The 18607-nt window shown below is 42.4% G+C and overlaps 1 protein-coding gene across 1 annotated transcript; it reads right to left on the reverse strand.

The window, feature by feature from the left end:
* Positions 1-519: 519 nt before the first annotated feature.
* On the reverse strand, positions 520-17713 carry fhdc1 (FH2 domain containing 1). Its single transcript, XM_085355755.1, has 11 exons — positions 17222-17713; positions 16655-16716; positions 14152-14254; positions 13916-14001; positions 13009-13109; positions 11427-11497; positions 10525-10632; positions 4033-4103; positions 3223-3340; positions 2874-3038; positions 520-2673 (listed from the first exon to the last, which is right to left on the reverse strand). Exons 1-11 carry the CDS (start codon positions 17711-17713, stop codon positions 520-522), a joined length of 3531 nt encoding a protein of 1176 aa, XP_085211881.1.
* Positions 17714-18607: the final 894 nt, after the last annotated feature.

The raw sequence follows: 18607 nt of genomic DNA on the forward strand, positions 1-18607 counted from the left end.
GTGAGGTACAACAAATCTCGTAACCCTGAATGAAACAGACGCTGAAAGTCGGTCTCAAATCTGTCAGAGCTAATTAGCAGCTTTATGTAGTCGTGTCTGACGTCAACAGCGTCACAGACACCAAAACATACTGAACGCAGACAGCTAAGCAGGCAAAGAGGCTGCAGTGTAAAAGCACCAATTCGCCATTTGTCAGTTTAGATTTCTTCCGACCCTTAGAAACAAAAACAAAAAACAAGAAGAGGAAATGAGGAACGTGTGCACTTCATTGCATCTTGCTCTTTGTGATTCGTAAACCTGATACAGAGCCAGCTACAGAGGGATTCTTACACAGTGAGAAAGCTTAACATGCTTTTGTTTGATATGCATGGATAACTCTAGACGAGCAGAGCGAACGTGAGTTCATGCCAAAGCAGGTAAAAAAAAAAACAAAAAACAAGCAAACAAAAAAAAAAAAAGTCCTCTCTTCCTGCTTCCTGTTATCCTGCAGTCAGGTTTTTTTTTGTTTTGTTTTGTTTTTTACTTCCAGCTCGGCTTCCTGCTTCTGCTGGATGTCATCAAGTCTCTGGGCTGCACAGACTTTTCAGAGAAGCTGCTAGATTTACGAACGTTCTCACGTGCTACAGGGGGAGGCGGGGTCTCGCTACGGTAGGTGCTGCAGCTTGTTGCCTTCACGCTTTGCACCCGCCGCAGGCTTGTTGCCTGTGGCCGCTCGTCACTGGTGTGACCTGCGTGTGATGCCCGGGTCGGCTTTTGTCGACCCAGGAGGGAGGGGCTGCGAGACGGGGTGGAAGGGACCGACGGAGGGCCCAGCTCTTTCCTGGTCCTGGAAGACGAGGCCACAGTATTGCGGGCGAAGCTGGGGACTCCAGAAGTGTTTTTTGCACTGTGTGTGTGTGAACTGCTGTTCTCAGGAGATGTCTGAGCTTGAGCTTGAGCCTGAGCTTGAGCTTGAGCGAGGGCTCTCATAGTAGAGCGGCACATCTTCTCCTCAGGCGCCGGCTTGGGAATGTTCCTCACGGGTTTGGCGCTTGGCTTGTGGATTGAAGCTTTCCTAGGCATTGAATCACGTGCCCATCTAGAAACGCTGCCCGTGAGAGCACCTCCCTTCTGGGCTTTTGACTCATCAGGAGGCAAACTGGAGTGCCGAGGAGGTCTCGTTGTCTTCTCGCTCCTTCCTCTTGCCGGAGTGCTCTGGTCACGGGGAGGCCGCCGTGTCTCCCCGCTATCGTGAACTGCAGGTTTCTCTGCTCGCCTGCTGCTACCTGTCCTGGTCAGCTTGGTAATAGGGATGACTTTCCGCATACCCTGGTTATCGTTGTTGGCCAGCGTTCGCACACCATGGCCTGCACTGGTTTTGGTTGCTTTGCTGCCTTTGCTCTTTGTAGGCGCTGGCTTTCGGCTGCTTCGTTGTGCATCTTTCCCCGCAGTCTGTTTTCCTTCAGCGGTGTCGCAGCTCTCCGTGTCCCACTCTTCTGTGGTAGTAGATGGAGCCATAGATGCTGCATCCACAGATTTGGGGGCTGAGAGCTCATTAGTTGAAGCAGACTGGTCGTTGGGAGATGTGGATTGCGGGTCTTGCCGACTCTCCTGACCTTTGATGCAGTCAGCTGTTTGGAAATGAAGTCCTTCTTTTGTAGACGAGGATTCCACCTCAGAGCAATCCAAGGTGACAGAGATGTCCGTTTCTGTGCAGTCCATTATATAAAACATTGGCTTCTTGTTGGATACAGAGGTATCTAGTGGAAGAGGGGTATCACAGGTTGTGGATGAAACTGTGCTGTAGTCCTCTTCGTCTTTCTCTCTCTGAGGAGAGACCCCAGCCTGAGTTGGAGGAACTATTGTATCTTCCCATACTACCTTTAGATTTCCCCCCCTTTCCAAAAATGTATCATGTGAAAGGTTGTCCAGATTCTTGGGTGGTGACTGTCTCCCTATTTCCAGATCCGTCACCACAACGTCCCCCCGGTTGACAAAGTGCATGTGATTGCTGTTATTGTTTGGACTGATTAGGTCAAAAGCCTGAGGACCTCGGACTAAAGTATGCTTCTCCACACTAACACTCATGTGGCCAGTAATTGCTGGGTTGGGAATATGGGCAGGCTTCTGAAAGACACAAAAGGGCCGAGGCAGAGCGCTGCTCTCTGACACAGATGAGTAATTGTTGTTGTTGTTGTTGTCCCCGTTATCGTTTAGCTCAGAGGAAGAAAACTTGGCGTGTGAGACGATCGGCTCAGTTTCTGAATGCGGAGACGTTGCTTTTCTTTCACGGCCCAGTTCCCGGTTATTGTCCTGGCCTAACATCCAGGGGGCCATCCTCCGCTGGATAGGACGGCCTAACCGAGGTAGGCTGTTAAATTTTGAAAAGTCAGAGGTGTTCCCTGTGCTTCCGAACAGCTCCAAGTATCCCTGGAGTTCACGATCTGCTATGGAGGTCATGGTGTGTCGGTGTCGGCGTGCGCTGGCAGAACGTTCCAGCGGGCAGTGTGGACTCTGAGACCTCTGGAAAAACTCCAGGAGGCCCTCCTTGGTGAGCATTTCCACGTCGTTCTCGCTGCTGCTGCGACCAAATCCGCCGGTCTGATCCCCGCTCGACCACGCAAAACGCTTTTCCTCCAGTTCTTTGAGACGACGCTGTCTGGCTGCTTCCTTCAACTCCCGGTCCGTGTTGTCCTGATGGAAACAGAAATGTAAGGAAGGAGAATTCTGAGAATCAGGAACATGAATGATGGTGACATCCAACTCACTTATTTTTGAGTTTTTTTAACAGTGGATCACCATGAACAATTACCACGCATATAGAAGACAAGCAAGAAATGACAACATCATATGAGATTATAATAACCCAGAATTACTGCTTCACTCAAGCAGACCTTAACAGCTTTCTTGAATTTGATGCAGAAGTCCTGAAAGATCCGGAAGCCCTCGTCCAGCTTGAACGTGTCCTTGTCTTCACAAAAGAAATCGATGAGAGTACTTCCCTCTTTACGCAGATCCAGCCTGCGTCTCTTTAAGTCCTGAAGTGTCAGTGCTGCACTCTAAGACAAGAGACCGAGCACACATGCACACTTTTTATTCATAACGCATCATCCACTTTTACACAAGTCATTATCTATAGCACTTAAGTCAGCAGCTTCACAAATGTAGAGCGGGCTGGATTCAACTTTCTGTACATGTGTCTGTGTACACAATGTATTACATAACTAACTGCTGCTGCTTCACCTGCAGGAAGGGCTCCAGCTGCTGCAGCAGCTCCTGGTCTCCTTGAACTTTCTCTTCCAGGGATTTGATTCGGACATACAAGGAGGAAAACTCCTCCTCAATGTTTTCCACTGAAATTCTACATGAACACAGGAGAAAGATATTTAAAACACACTTGTACTTGTTATTACATAAAAACTGACAGACAGGAGTGTAAGCAGTCTTCCTTATATTACTTAAAAAAACAAACAAACATGTGACATTAATTTGATGAATGCACTTCCAAACTGTTGAAAATGTAGACCGCAGGGAGAAATGCTTTCAGGGTCTCTATCCTGAGGGCAGGAGGGAGGAGTAATTCTCTGCGGTGCAGTATCTGCACTGACAGCACACAGAGATGACCTTGTGAAGCTGACAGAGCCTGAGACTGTGCTGTGAATATAACTCCTGTTCTACACCTAAATTAGATGTCAGCCTGGTTAATGAGGCTGTGCTTGGCCGTATCAATAAAATACTACGGCAATCGTCGTCTTCAGCGCCTCATTATGTTTCCCATCAGAAAATTTGGCTGTTTAATAAATGTGATGGTGGTTAATTTGGAAATCATTTCATTTTACAGAGGCTTTACAGAAAACTGATGTCTGCTGTGCAACTGACTGATACAAACTGACACTTATGCTCTCACAGTCCTTAACTCACCCTGCTTCAGACTGCATGCACTTGGAGAATAAACAGCTTTTATACGAGTCCATTATCACCTCTGCATGACTGCAAAACTGATAATGGACTCCTACATTTCTCACTGGCAAGGATTTGATTCCCTTCGATTACCTGGCTGCACTCTGGACATCTTGAAGCTTCTCAGGAAACTTGAGCAACTTCTCGTCCTTTTTCTTCGCCTCCTGCATGGAGAGAGACATCGCACAGTCAACATCTAAATGTCTGATTTTGTACAAGATAAAGTGGCGTAGTTGTTGTGATGAAGGACCAATATCTGTATGGTGATGTAACTGCTTGGCGAGCCGTTCTTGGCTCTGTGCTGTTTCCTGTCACCATCTGCTGTCCACCTGCTCTCCTGCAGCTTCAGTGGTCAAACAGTTTTCTCATCACTGCTGTAAAACACTGATTTGAATTTCTTTATGACAGACTTTCCTACAGTGTTTGTACAGTAAATGCATCTTTGCTTATTGTGAGGTTAATCCAGCTTTTTTCAGTTCTGCTATCGTCTTGTTAATACAACCATAAACCTGTTAATATAACCATTCATCATTTTTAAGATAAATGCACAGAGTAGAGGTTTGACACAGGCAAGGCAAGGCAAGGCAAGTTTATTTGTATAGCACAATTCAACAACAAGGTGATTCAAAGTGCTTTACAGAGACATTAGAAACAAGAACAAATAAAAAGCATGATTTAAAATTGATTAAAACAAGCAAATAAACTAACTAACTAATTAACAAACAAACAAACAAACAAAACAGTATATAAAATCAAAACAGATAAAATCAGAACAGTAGATAAAATCAGTAGTTAAATGTAAGTTTTGAAATTTAAGCTTAAAGTGTGGATTTGGTGCTTTATTCAAATGCAGCTGAGAACAGGTGAGTCTTCAACCTGGATTTAAATAAACTGAGTGTTTCAGCTGATCTGAGGCTTTCTGGGAGTTTGTTCCAGATATAAGGAGCATAAAAGCTGAATGCAGCTTCTCCGTGTCTGGTTCTGACTCTGGGAACTGATAAAAGACCGGATCCAGATGACCTGAGGGATCTGGAAGGTTCATACTGGGTCAGGAGGTCATTGATGTATTTTGGTCCTAAACCATTCAGAGCTTTATAGACCAGTATCAACTTTAAAGTCTATCCTCTGACGGACAGGCAGCCAGTGTAAAGACCTCAGAGCTGGACTGATGTGGTCCACTTTTTTGGTCTTAGTGAGGACTCGAGCAGCAGAGTTCTGAATGAGCTGTAGTTGTCTGACTGATTTTTTAGGTAGACCTGTAAAGATGCTGTTACAGTAATCAAGCCTACTAAAGATGAATGCATGGACTAGTTTTTCCAGGTCCTGTTGAGACATCAGATCTTTTATCCTTGAAATATTCTTGAGGTGATAGTAAGCTGACTTTGTTATTGTCTTAATGTGTTTTTCTAAGTTTAGGTCTGCATCCATCACTACACCCAAATTTCTCGCCTGGTTTGTGGTTTTTAGATGTATAGATTGAAGTTCTCTGGTGACCTGTAATCGTTTTTCTTTGGCGCCAAAGACTATTACCTCAGTTTTGTTTTTGTTTAGCTGGAGAAAATTGTGGCACAACCAGTCATTGATTTCCTCAATGCATTTACCAAGAGCCTGTACAGGGCCTCGGTCTCCTGGTGACATTGTGATATATATTTGTGTGTCATCTGCATAGCTATGATAGTTTATTTTGTTGTTCTTTATAATCTGTGCCAGTGGGAGCATGTAAATGTTAAACAGAGGGGGTCCCAAGATGGAACCTTGGGGAACTCCACATGTGATACTTGTCTGCTCAGATGTGAAGTTACCTATTGATACAAAGTATTTCCTGTTTTCTAAGTATGTTTTGAACCAGTTTAGTACAGTTCCTGAAAGACCTGCCCAGTTCTCCAGTCGTTTGAGTAATATGTTGTGGTCAACTGTATCAAATGCTGCACTGAGATCCAGTAAAACTAAGACTGACATTTTTCCACTGTCTGTATTCAGACATATGTCATTAAACACTTTGGTCAGAGCGGTTTCAGTGCTGTGGTTCTGTCTAAAACCTGACTGGAAGGCATCATAGTAGTTATTCTGTTTTAAGAAGTAACTGAGCTGTTGAGAAACTGCTTTTTCAATGATCTTACTTAAAAATGGGAGATTTGAGATCGGCCTGTAGTTGTTCATTTGTGTCTTGTCAAGATTGTCCTTTTTCAGTATAGGTTTTATTACAGCAGTTTTTAGTGATTCTGGAAACACACCTGATAATAAAGAAAAGTTGACGATCTGTAACAGATCTGACTCTAAAGTCTTTGAGACCTTTTTGAAAAAACTTGTTGGCAGGACATCTAAACAGCAGGAGGAGGAGTTCAGTTTACCTAAGATGTCCTCCAGGTCTTTGCTGTTAATAGGTTGAAACTGTTTCATGGTGTTTAAACAGTTTTTTGGTGGACACAGTACATATCCTGGATCTGCTGTTGATGTACCAATTGCTTGTCTAATTTTTTGGATTTTTTCTGTGAAGAATTTGGCAAAGTCATTGCAGGCCATGGTCGAATGAAGTTCAGCTGCCACTGACACAGGAGGGTTTGTTAGCCTGTCAACTGTAGAAAATAAGACCCGAGCATTATGGCTGTTTTTAGTGATGATGTCAGAGAAGTAGGACCTCCTTGCATTCCTCAGTTGTAAATTATAATTGTGAAGTTTCTCTTTATAAATGTCATAATGAACCTGGAGGTTTGTTTTTCTCCATCTGCGCTCAGCTTTCCTACACTCTCTTTTTTCATTTTTCACCAGTGTGGAGTTTCTCCATGGAGACTTTTTCCTTCCAGAGATAACCTTCACCTTAATGGGGGCAATAGTGTCCATTACATTTAACATGTTAGCATTGAAGCTATTGACGAGCTCATTGACTGACCCTCTGGACAGGTCAGGTGTTAATGGGAAGACCTGGTTAAAGATCTCACTACTGTCTTCAGTTATACACCGTTTTGTGATCACTGTTGTTGATATATTTGTGTGGGCTGAGATTTTACTTTCAAAGAAAACACAGTAATGATCAGACAGGCCCACATCAGACACAGTAACCTTTGAAATGCTCAGGCTCTTGGAGATCAGTAGGTCAAGAGTGTGTCCTCTATTATGTGTGGCCTCTGTTACATGCTGAGTCAGCCCAAAGTTGCCCAGAGTGTTACTCAGGTCTTTAGTCCCTTTGTCCTGAGGGTTGTCCACATGGATGTTAAAATCCCCAACAATAATTACACAGTCAAAATTAGGGCTGAACGATATATCGCATTTGCGATAATATCGCGACATGATCAAGTGCAATTTTCTAACCGCAAAGGCTGCGATTATACTCTGGACATGTCCAAATTCATGGGCTGCATCCTCCTGAGGCCGCATTTGTAGACCGATTACGTCACAGCGACGCGCCGAAGGCTGTCCAAATTACTACCATATCCCAGAATTCATAGCGCGGCCCAGCCAAACTCCAGTTTCCAGCAATGGCGGCCGCTACTAAGTTTTAAAATTACTCATACTAATCTTTCTGGGTCACAAAATAAACTTTTAGCATATTTTCAGGCGAGAAAGTAGTTGTGTAAACATCAAATATCTGCTCGGTTTATCAAGATATCCCATATTTGCAAAAGTGCTTCGACGTTTTCAGAAGCGTCTGCTACCCACCAGCTCGACAGCTAGCCGGGAGCTCGAGGGTTACTGATGCGGCCGAGAACGGCACAACTCCCGGCACATCATTTTCAGATCACTGCGGAGTTTCGCTGCTCGGGTTAAACGTAATATATAAGTCACTTAGACAACCTAAAAATGTTATTGTTGGGCTTTTTTCAGTGTTTTGTTTGTTCGTGAGTAAATCGGTTTGGCTGAGATTAAAGTTATTAGATTAGATAAAATAAAACTTTATTAATCCCCCGGGTGGGTTCCTCCTTGGTTTTCACACAGCTGACTAAACGTCAAACAGAAAACTTATTAAACAGAAGTATGAGACAGTCGAGAATTTACGCCAGTGTCTGGTTATATTTTAGATAGCAAGAAGCAGACGGCCGAGTTTAATAAACTCCACCGAGACAGCGGTGACGCTAATCAGAACTAGACCGTCCAATTTCACGCCTTTAAATTTTAAAGGCGTGTTTGTGTGTGTGTTTATACAATTGCTATTATGTTTGCACTTTATGTGTAATGTTACTGACTGCAGAGATCAGTAAGATGTGTGTATTTTTTATTTATTAGTTTTATTTATTTAATATTATTTTTTAATTGAATGACTGTCTAGTAGTTCACAGATGTCGAAAAACTGAGTGTGGTAAAGCCACTGATTTTGTTTATGTATATTTCTGCAATCTGCACATTGTACTGACTTTCATTTTAATGTTTACACCAGGGTTCCTTGTCAGCACTTTATGCTCAGATGTTTGTAAGCTAAAAATAAACTATTGTGTATGTTCAAATATACTGTTGTGATTGAAGAAGTTAAATAAAAATGTCAGTCATCAATTCATGCATCACCTCATGTCATCATAACAGAGGTCTGTCTTCCAGGAAAGAACAGTTTAAAATTAATGTAATATAGTATTGGCCATACTATATGATGTATTGCTTGTCTTTGTTTAATAATACAGAAGACAAAGACCTTAAAAAATAATCGCATATCGCTTCGCAATCGCAATATTGGGGCAAAAAATCGCAATTAGATTATTTTCCATAATCGTTCAGCCCTAGTCAAAATCAACACAGATCACAGACAGCAGTTCACTGAGGTCATTAAAAAAGTCTGTGCAGTATTTGGGAGGCCTGTAAACATTAAGAAACACAACTTTGGATGGGGCCTTCAGCTGTAAAGCCACATATTCAAAAGACTGAAAACTTCCAGGAGATAGCTGCTTACATTGAAATGATTCATTAAATAAGACAGCAACCCCTCCTCCTCTCCTGCTCACCCTGGCCTCACTGATAAAACTGTAGTTAGGAGGGGTCGTCTCGATGAGAACAGCTCCACTGTTACTTTGGTCCAACCAAGTTTCAGTTAAAAACATAAAATCAAGGCTGTGTTCAGTGATTAAATCATTAATTAAAAATGTTTTCCCAGCTAAAGATCTAACGTTTAATAAAGCCAACTTAAGTGTTTTAGAGGCATTACTTGTCCCCTCGTGTTTGGGAGCAGTCTGTGGCACACAAGGTATGTTTACTATGTTTAAAGATCTTTTAGAGTGCAGCTCTCTGTGTTTTGACCAGGCCACATGTCTCCTGTCACCTAAAAGTACAGAAATTTTAAAACCTTCTAGTAAACAGGGTCCCAGCTTCTCCTGGGAAAAGTCACCACTGCCATAATCCTCACAGCCCGGACCCTTCACACATCACACATCAGACTGCGGAGACAAAGCATGAAGGTGGTAAGGAGGAACTAAGGGGGGCGAGGCTGGGCAATGTGACTTCGATTGCTCTGTTGAGGGTGGGGCTCGATGGCGAACCTTTGGCCGCTCTGGTGGGGGGTTTATGGGGGACAAAAAGGGATTGGGACGGGGGGTAGATCTGAGCCCAGCATTGACCCGCTCCATCATCTCCTCAGTGAATTTCAGGTGTGGGGAGGAGGGAGAAAGGGAGGGGGAGGAGGGTGATGGCCTGTCAGGGGTTTGGGGGACTGGGGAAGGTCGAGGTCCCTTGTCCTGGTCGTTGGTGTTGTTGAGAGAGTTGGAGGCAAATAGGGACCCCTCTTCTTGCCTTAGATGTCTCTCCTTTCTGAGGCTCTTCCCGGGTGGGGGCAAATGGAGCTCCTCCTCAAGGTTTCTGCTGGGCTTTGTCTGTTCTTGGAATACTGTTTGTTCCTCTTTATGAGATAACTCCTCGTTTATCTCAGCCTCAGTGCCTCAGTGCAAACAAACAATTAATTCAACACCTGAAACCTGGTAATCGGCCACCAGTTGGAGATGATTTGAGCTTTGTGACATGCTGGAAGCAGAAGATGGTACACTGTGCTCATAAAAGTAGGATAAGGTCAGCATCAATACTCAGGTAAGCTGTGGTGTTTAACTGTTGCTCAGTTAGCATTATGGAGCCCGAAGTGTGCCAGGAAAATATCCCTCAAAACATTACACCAACAGCCAGAAGCACAGGACAGATACATGCCTTCATGTCGTTTTAGCTGACAGGAGTGGTGCCCAGTGATGCTCTTCTGCTGGTGTAGCCCATCAGCTCCAATGTTCAATGTGCTGTGTGTTCAGAGATGCTCTCCTGCACATCTTGGTTATCTGCCTTTCTATCATCTTAAAGCAGTCTGGCCGTTCTTCTCTGGCCTCTAGCATCCACAAGGCATTTTCACCCTGCTGCTGGTCATCTCCTCTTTTTGCACACCCTTCTCTGTGAACCCGCACTCAACACGTGACCGTGTCTATATGCCTAAATGCAATGAATTGCTGCCACGTCATTTGCTGACCTGTGCGAACGGTCGAACAGCTGTACCTACTAAAGTGGCCAGTGAGTGTAAGCGGTAATGTAATTCCATGCTCAAGTGGTTCTGAAACCAGGACTGAATCCACATTACAAACATCTGCAGTGTCTACAGGTGTTTTGTGTGTACTCTACTACAGCGTCACTGACCATGGCCACAAAATGCAGCAGGTTCATCCCAGGCTTGTTGGCTTTGGTGTCAGCCAGTGAAAGGAGGGATGACAGCTTGAATCCCACAGCGTTCCCTGCATAGCCACCCTGAGAACAGAAGGATATTTTACACAGAGAAATGAACAATATCATAGAATCACAGCTGGAATTAACGTGAAACAATAAGACTCTGCCCGAGTGATACAGTGGTCCCTCGTTTAACGCAGGTGTGACGTTCCAAAAATAACCCGCGATAGGTAAAATCTGCGAAGTAGCCAACTTTATTTTTTTTAATTATTATAGATATTTTAAGGCTGTAAAACCCCTCACTACACACTTTAGACACTTTTCTCAGACAAACATGAACATTAACACTTTTCTCTCTTGTTTAAACAAGTTCAAACCTTCGTAGAAAAACAGGTCCAGTATAGAATGAATTGTTTGTTGGGGAGAAAACGTACAAACATACAGTGCAGCACTTCAGAGTCACACTGCTAGTGATCGAAGATTTATGTAAATTTGACAAGCTGAACGCATTCTGTACTGTACAGGAGGCATGGCACGAGATTGCCTGACAATGGTCTACAGCCAATCAGGATGCAGAACACAATGCGCTGTGAGAAAAAAAAAAAGCATGCAAAATTGCACCAAAAAAATTCTGCGAAACAGCGAGACTGCGAAAGGTGAACCGCGTTATAGCGAGAGACCACAGTACAGCTTTCTTCTCTGAGCAGTGATTTTGTTTTGGTTTCCAACAAATACTGACAAAAGGTTTTATTATTTATTTATCTGGAAAAATACAAAAAATAAAAAATAAATCAGGACTGAATCGAAACATCTTGCGTGTTCAGAGGCAGCAGAGATGTGTTCACGTATGCGAACGTAACCTGAGAAGCTCTTACCGCGTTCATAATGTTTCCTGCCTGCAGCACCAGATGCAGGATAGCATGAAGCTCCTCACAGCTCATCAGCTCTTTAAGGAGATATCAATATAAACTCAATTAGAGACTCCAGAGAAGATGTATGACAAACCATCTCGTTTTCATTTATCACTACCATACAGGAAATCTATCAGCAGTAATGTGTCCTTGTGTGATTCAGTCATAAACCTAAAATTACCACTTTAAAGTAAAAGGGTAAATGTTAGCACATTGAAAAGTTTTAATTAAATTTTGTCATAAAAGTTCCAGGTAATTATTCCACACAGTGTTTAAGTGATTGCCCTGCAATGCAGTGAAAAGGTCACAGTACTGTAGAGGAGGGTCTTAAGAAAAAATCCAATACAGCACAAAGACGCAAGACAGTGTGACTCAGCTAAAATGGCAACCTGGTTCAACCAATGGCTGAAAATATAATTAAAAAGGTTTCCAGATCAGTTTATCAATATGGTGATTTTACAGTAAATCACAAATTCAACAGTACATGTCAGCTTTAGCTCCAGAAGAAAAAAAAGAAAAGATATAATATTAGTGTGCACATTCATGAGATAAACTGTAATAACCGTTTGGATCACAGTGATCTCCTATTAAGTGCTACCATCAGGTCACAAGATCCAGCACGTTGTTATATAACCCATACAAAACAAATACTGTTTCCATCAGCTGAGCTTTGTCTCAGTGATAATAAGTAAAAAAAACATGATAAATACTACATAATGTGGTCAGTGCGAGACTTGCAGCAACCTCCACCACTGAAATTTTAAGTGTCAAAACTGCAGTTCCTCAAGTGGCCACTTGAGGCTGGAAACATCCCCAAAGAGTCCTACGGTATGTTAAAATATCCACGTTCAAAGCTGAAATAAACATGTTCATGGTACAAGAACTTCTCCCTCTTTATGACATCTGTAGAGAGGGTGTTTTTTTTGTTTTTTTAAACATGAACAAAATTCCTCCAGAAAAGTTGGGACACTGATGAATTGCAAATTACAAAAAACCTCATATGTTATTCACAATAAAACATTGCGTGTATAAACGCAGCCACAGCTTGTTTAACTTTGACTGAAAGGTCTGAGAAAGCACAGCGGCATTTCTTCATCGTGTTCACATGTGAGGTTGGAACTCACCTCTAACTGTATGGAAGGATGCTGCTAGTGAAGGTTAGCATGCCTTTTAACATTACAGTAAATGATAGATTATAGCACGATGCTACCCAAGCTAGCAATACATTTAACAGAGTACAGCTGGCTTACAAAAATAAATAAAAAACAAGCGAAATGACCAAACTAGCCAAACTCAGGTCTTTCAAATGGTAGTCCATGGCCTAACAGGTCACACTGTGGTGACTATATAAAGTTATTTTTTATTTATTCATTTTTTATAATAATCCAACACTGTGAGTAACTAATATGTATAGAGCTGCTCGACTCTTAAGTTACATTTCAATGAAACTGCTTTTTTTTTGGTCATGAGTGTCCTCACGTCAAAATGAGATCGTCCTGCTTTCTGTGTGTGTGCAAATGTGTTAGAGCAAGTGTGTTATTATTACGTTTAGTCACAACACGGACGACATCAATCTCATGGCCCATCGCAGCACAACAAGGGAGGAACTCTTCCTGGAGGACCATGGCCTCAATCCGAACCTCGAACCTGTCAGAGACGGAGTTCAGAGTTTAAATCTGAGAAAAGATTCGACTCTCTTGCTCAACACTGAGATCCTTAAGAAAAGACAAATTGTTATTATAATGCAGCAGGCTGAGAGAAATGCCTCCTGCTTCCCCCTGGAGAGTACCTTAACACTCCATCTTGCTGCTGAGTGGCAGTAAAACTTGACGACTTTTAGCACCTTAACATCCTCATAATATTTTCTAATCATCATTTCAATTATAGCACGAACCAAAAACGACTTCTGACTAATTTCACTGGACAAATGCTCCATTTCAGCCCAATCAGTCTGCATTAGTTCTCCATAATAATCCCTGCATGGACTGCATCCTCTGAATGACACTAATACCATTTTAATGCGCTATCACACAGTGCTGCTGGACAAAAAGGAAATTCAAAGGAAGTTACTCAGTCCCCGTTCAGAAAAGATGGAAACATGCTTTCAGTTGAATGAACTGAAAATATTATGTAATAAGACCCTTTATACGTGTGGATGGGCTGTTTTATCATCCAAAGGAAGGAGATAAAATGAAATCAAGCATTATATCCTTTTTTACAAAGCTGACAAATGTGCACATTCCCCAGTCGTATTAATATTATTGAAAATGAACACTTGATAGATTAAATACAAGTCAGAGAGCAGCCGTAAACTCTTTGGAGAGTCGGCACAAAATCATGAAACTCTGCACTCAGTTTTGAGTCTTTATCTTCCACTGACTGTCAAACTGCTGACTTGACATTCCTTTTTAATGGAAACTGGATTATATACATGCCCACTGAAACCAACTCACCGTGGCACCTGGATCAAGAGGTACATAAAGGAATCGACCAGTGTCAGCTTGTCTGGATCTCCTTTGAATGCCTGCAGCTTCTTAATCTGCAGAGAAAATAAAGAGGAACAGGAAGCTCAGCAGGGCGCTTTCAATCCACGTAAACTGCCTTTTATCATTAGCTGTGCTCTGTGATTCAAAAGCTTAATGCTATTCATGCTTGGCTAAAAATCACAGGCAAGTACACAAACACGGACCTCCTCTGCGTCGGGCAGGAGCTTCAGCAGGTCTTTGAGCAGCTCCGCTCCATAAATCTTTCCTTCTCCTTTTCGTATGTCTTCGACAATGGAGCGGTTGGACCTGAAAGACAGTTTGTTTCTGTAAAGTTCAGAGATAAATTGCACAGGTGCTTCCTGTAATGCCTGCCCTCCTCTGTTTACAAAGGCACAAAACACAGCTTTTGCAGAGAGCATTAGGCGTCTCTGCCTGGCTTTCTTATTAGCAATATAAATAAAAGAGAAATCTGTTTTCACAAACCCTTTAGGGCACAACTGGTCTACTTTCATGTTTGAGGCTTTAAAATGACTAAAAAGACAATATTAGGTAAGCTGACACTTAGATGTGATTCAAACACTTTAACAAACGCCAGCCTTCAAAAGGTATGCAATACATGTTTATTTAACTCGTGATATGGTAATTTATTTTATTAGGTTAAATTACCAGGTTTTATTTTCTGAATTTCTTGCAATGTTAGGATGAGAACGCGGAAAAAGGAATTATTTGCTCCACGTGATTATTCAGGTTGAGCGGTTTGACGACAAGTTTGAGCGACGAGGCCGACATGGTTTGGACATGTGCAGACGATGGAAAGGGGATATACTGGACAAAGGGTGTTGAAGATGGAGCTGCCAGGTAGGAGGAACAGACGAAGAACACAGAGGAGACTGATGGATGCTGGTGTGATAGGGGAGGATGTTAGGGGTGGGGTGAGATGCTGTGGAGACCCCGAATCAGGCGGGGAGACAAAGATAGGATTTTTTTTTTTTAAGTAACGAACCCGGCAAAAGTTCAAAGCCTCGTTGAAGCCTATAAAGAACTTTTCAGTGCAATATAAAAAAAACGAGACATTTATTTATCTATTTGTTTTTCACAAAGATAATATTAGACTGTTTGTGGAAATTCCCACAAACCCTTTAATAGCCATGAGAGGAAAAACAGCTGGTTCATTGTTCCAACACCAGGAAGGGTACACATTTTCCCTCCCGATCAACGATGGGAATTTCATTTCCAGTTCTGTGGTGTAGACCTGTGCAGGTAGGCTGATGACTGAGTGTGAATATACTGAAGTTGGAACACCCCCCCCCCCCCCCCTTTATTTTTTTTAAACAAGGGGGGAACCACTTGGTGGTATTTTCAACAAAAAGACAATTTCTAATCAATCACAGTCAGAATACTTTATTACGTTTTATAGTAAAGTGCTGCGTAAAGTGCAGCTTATGACATAATTGGCTCAAATGCATTGCAGCAGAAGATTAATGCATACTCCTTAAAATAAAAAGCAACAAAAACAAAAGTAAACGCTGACTGTAATGAGGTCACTGCTCCTACTCTGTCTTGACTCAGTGCAATGGCTCGCAGTCAAATGTCATTAAAATCCTGTGGAGAGCCATGCAAATAGACCTTCAGGCAAACAGATACCTAACACACTTTTTGCTCTCTATTCTAGACAAGTTATGCAACTCAATCCTGAGTCTGGTCAAACTCACTTTGAAACTTCCCGAACCAAATAATTTAGAACAATGGATGCCTAAGAAGGCTTATTAGACTACCTGGCACAGATTTGGACCCTTTCCTTAGTTATGAAAGTTAAACTGATTGATTGAAAATAAGAACGTGTCCATGATAATGATAGCATCTGATCTGAACTGTCCTTAGCAACAGCATGAAGAGCTGATGAGAGGCGTGCTTGGAAAAGCCACGAGGGAAAATAAAAAACAATCTCTAATTTAGTTAAAGTCAAACAACCGTTCGTGGGATTTTTTGTTGGTTGGTCACAGTAAACTCTTTGGTTATGGTAAACCTCACTGCTCTTCTAATGATGGTCATTTAATCCTCTAACTTAAGTAGCTCTGTACTTGACAAAATTAAACACTGGCTGTAACACAGAGCAAGAAAGGTTTTACGAAAACTACGTCACCACTGCCACTAAAGTGATGCTCAAAGTTTCAGTGTGTGTGTGTGTGAGCAAATGGAAGCACGATATGTCTTAAAATGTTGCATGTTCAGTCATTGCAATGGTTTGTTTTGTTTTTACACTTATTTACATAACTTCCCAACAAATTTCAGAAATGGGTTTGTACTTTTCATGTCTTACTGACCATTCAAAGCACTTCAGATTAAAAGTCAGATTTTAACTTTGCATTCATACACTGGTTTATTCTGTGGCTCAGGGGTCTCAAACTTAAATGATCTGGGGGCCACTGCTGGCCATTGTCATTGTAGGGTCTCTTTAGTGTTCAAGAGGCACAAAAACAAACAAACAAGAAAACACCCATAAATATTTCCAAAAATCTAGCGTTTGCTTCTTTTTTTTTTTTTTTTACTGAATAATACAATATTGTAAAATAAGACAAAACTGAAAAAGTGAGCACAAATCTTTTTTCCTCATTCTTAACTGAAGCCTTTTGGTGAACTTACAAAAACACAGATTTCAAATCAATATACGTCAATATAATCAATGGTAACAGTTGGGAAACTTACTTCTTAAACTGCTTGAGGAAAATGCCCACGTTCATCCCCCTCTTTGAGTCAAGGATGTTGACCTGAGGAAAGAAAAAAAACACAAGACACTACGATAAAACTCTGTTGAAGCTCTAGTTAAAATACAGCCAAACAAACACACCCACTCCTGGGTGTTGTTGGTTGTCTCTACGTGAGGTTCAAACCTCCTTCAGAAGCTTGTACGACTCGCACAGAAAACACGTGACTGTGCAGCACATACATTTTTAAAAAATGACCCTGAGGCCCAATTACTACTTTTAAATAGCAACTGGGCACTTTTGTGGTTTGAACTAAAGATGGTGTTTAAAGCATGCTGCAACTGTCTATGTTAAGTTAACCAGTATTGGACATGGTTGGAGACACTGGGAGTGGATGGAGTTCATACTTGCAATAATTTAACAACTCATTCAATAGAAAAATCAAATCTAGTTAATTCATGCCTGAACCTTAATCACCACCTTAATGTCTGCAGTCTAAACTCACCATTAATTGTCAGAAGTTCAGTATTTTAAGCGCCTGTCTTAAACCTTCATGACAGTCACTCACCTCGTCTTTCTTGGTCTCCTTAAAGGAGCGTGATCGGGATACGCGAGTTGATGTTGCAGTTGATGCTGCTGACCCACGGAGGCCCGTCCCCGCATCCTCCTGCTGCCCAAACAGCTCCTCCACCGAGTGAACATCGATCTGGTACTGCTGCTGCTGCACCGCCAGCGTCCAGATGTTCGGCTTCCCGCGCACCTTCTCCTCTGGGATAGGCTTCCAGTAGAAGCTGCGGACCCGGCGCTTTTTCCTCCCATTGTGGTTGGATGATGTGTTTGCCAGGGGCGGAGGGGGCGGCGGTGCCCCAGGAGGTGGGGGCGGGAGGGGAGGAGGGGGCGGCACTTCATTCTGGGTGGTGTCAGAAAGCAAGGTGGGTTGACCGTGCCCAGACATAGAAGAAGGGTCTGAGGTAGTGATGGAGGAAGTGGTGCAGCTGCTCCCCTCGCTGCTACAGCTCTCTGGCTCATTTGTTGTGGATGTACAACTCATAACAAGCATCGCAAGGTTGAGCAGTCAGCATACAGTCTCTGTGCTGACACAAACTAAACAAATATGTGATCTGTATCTCCTGAATTTCCAGAGAACATCAGCTCGCTGCAGCGCTGGTTGGTGTCTCCTAATCTAGTCACTATGAACAGGCTGCATCCATTGATTCATCTCCGTCACTCAGCTGGTCATCCATCGCCCTAAGTGGGGCCTTTGAAAGACACCTCCCAGAGGTAGTGGGCAGGGGGAAATGATGGCCATGGAGCTACAAGAGCAACACAAATGACACAGGACAGGATTATACAGCGGTACCCATGCATATCATCGTCATCGACTATCTGGAATTTGAGGAAATTAAACAAGGGCACGACAGAACAAAGACGAGGGGGACCCAGTGAAGGAAACTGCAAATCCTGTTCTTTTCCATTTTTGAAGGGCTTTGAAGTCAAGCTGTGGGGTGTATAATGACTACAGACATGACACACACCCCTTAGGTTCTGTTACACAATTTCTTTTTTTTTTTTATTTTTTTTTTTATAAAAACAGCCCTCATCTATGCAGCCACCAAGACAATACCGATATGCACTGTATCCCAAAAGTGACGGTTGAAGTCACACCTGAACATGTATTTAAATAGTTATTTGTGTTTCATTTTATTCAACATGAAAATACAGTTCATTTTAAAAATCCAGTAAGAGTTCGTCTAAGTCTGAGAAACAAATGGTTAAAAGTGGATTTTGTCAGACAACTCTGCAAGCTAATCTCGGAAAACAGTTTTCACATTAAGTATTTTTTTTAGAAAAAAACCTTGGCTTGTAAACCTTCCATCAGTCCTACATTTTCTGCCAGTTTCTTTGTCTTAAAGACAAATTAGACTTTGTCATCATTAAAATGACAATCTGTCAC

This window comes from Diplotaxodon limnothrissa, linkage group LG6 (genome assembly GCF_057381915.1).
Source record: "Diplotaxodon limnothrissa isolate DT_005_m linkage group LG6, D_limnothrissa_male_GT1.1, whole genome shotgun sequence".
NCBI lineage: Eukaryota > Metazoa > Chordata > Actinopteri > Cichliformes > Cichlidae > Diplotaxodon > Diplotaxodon limnothrissa.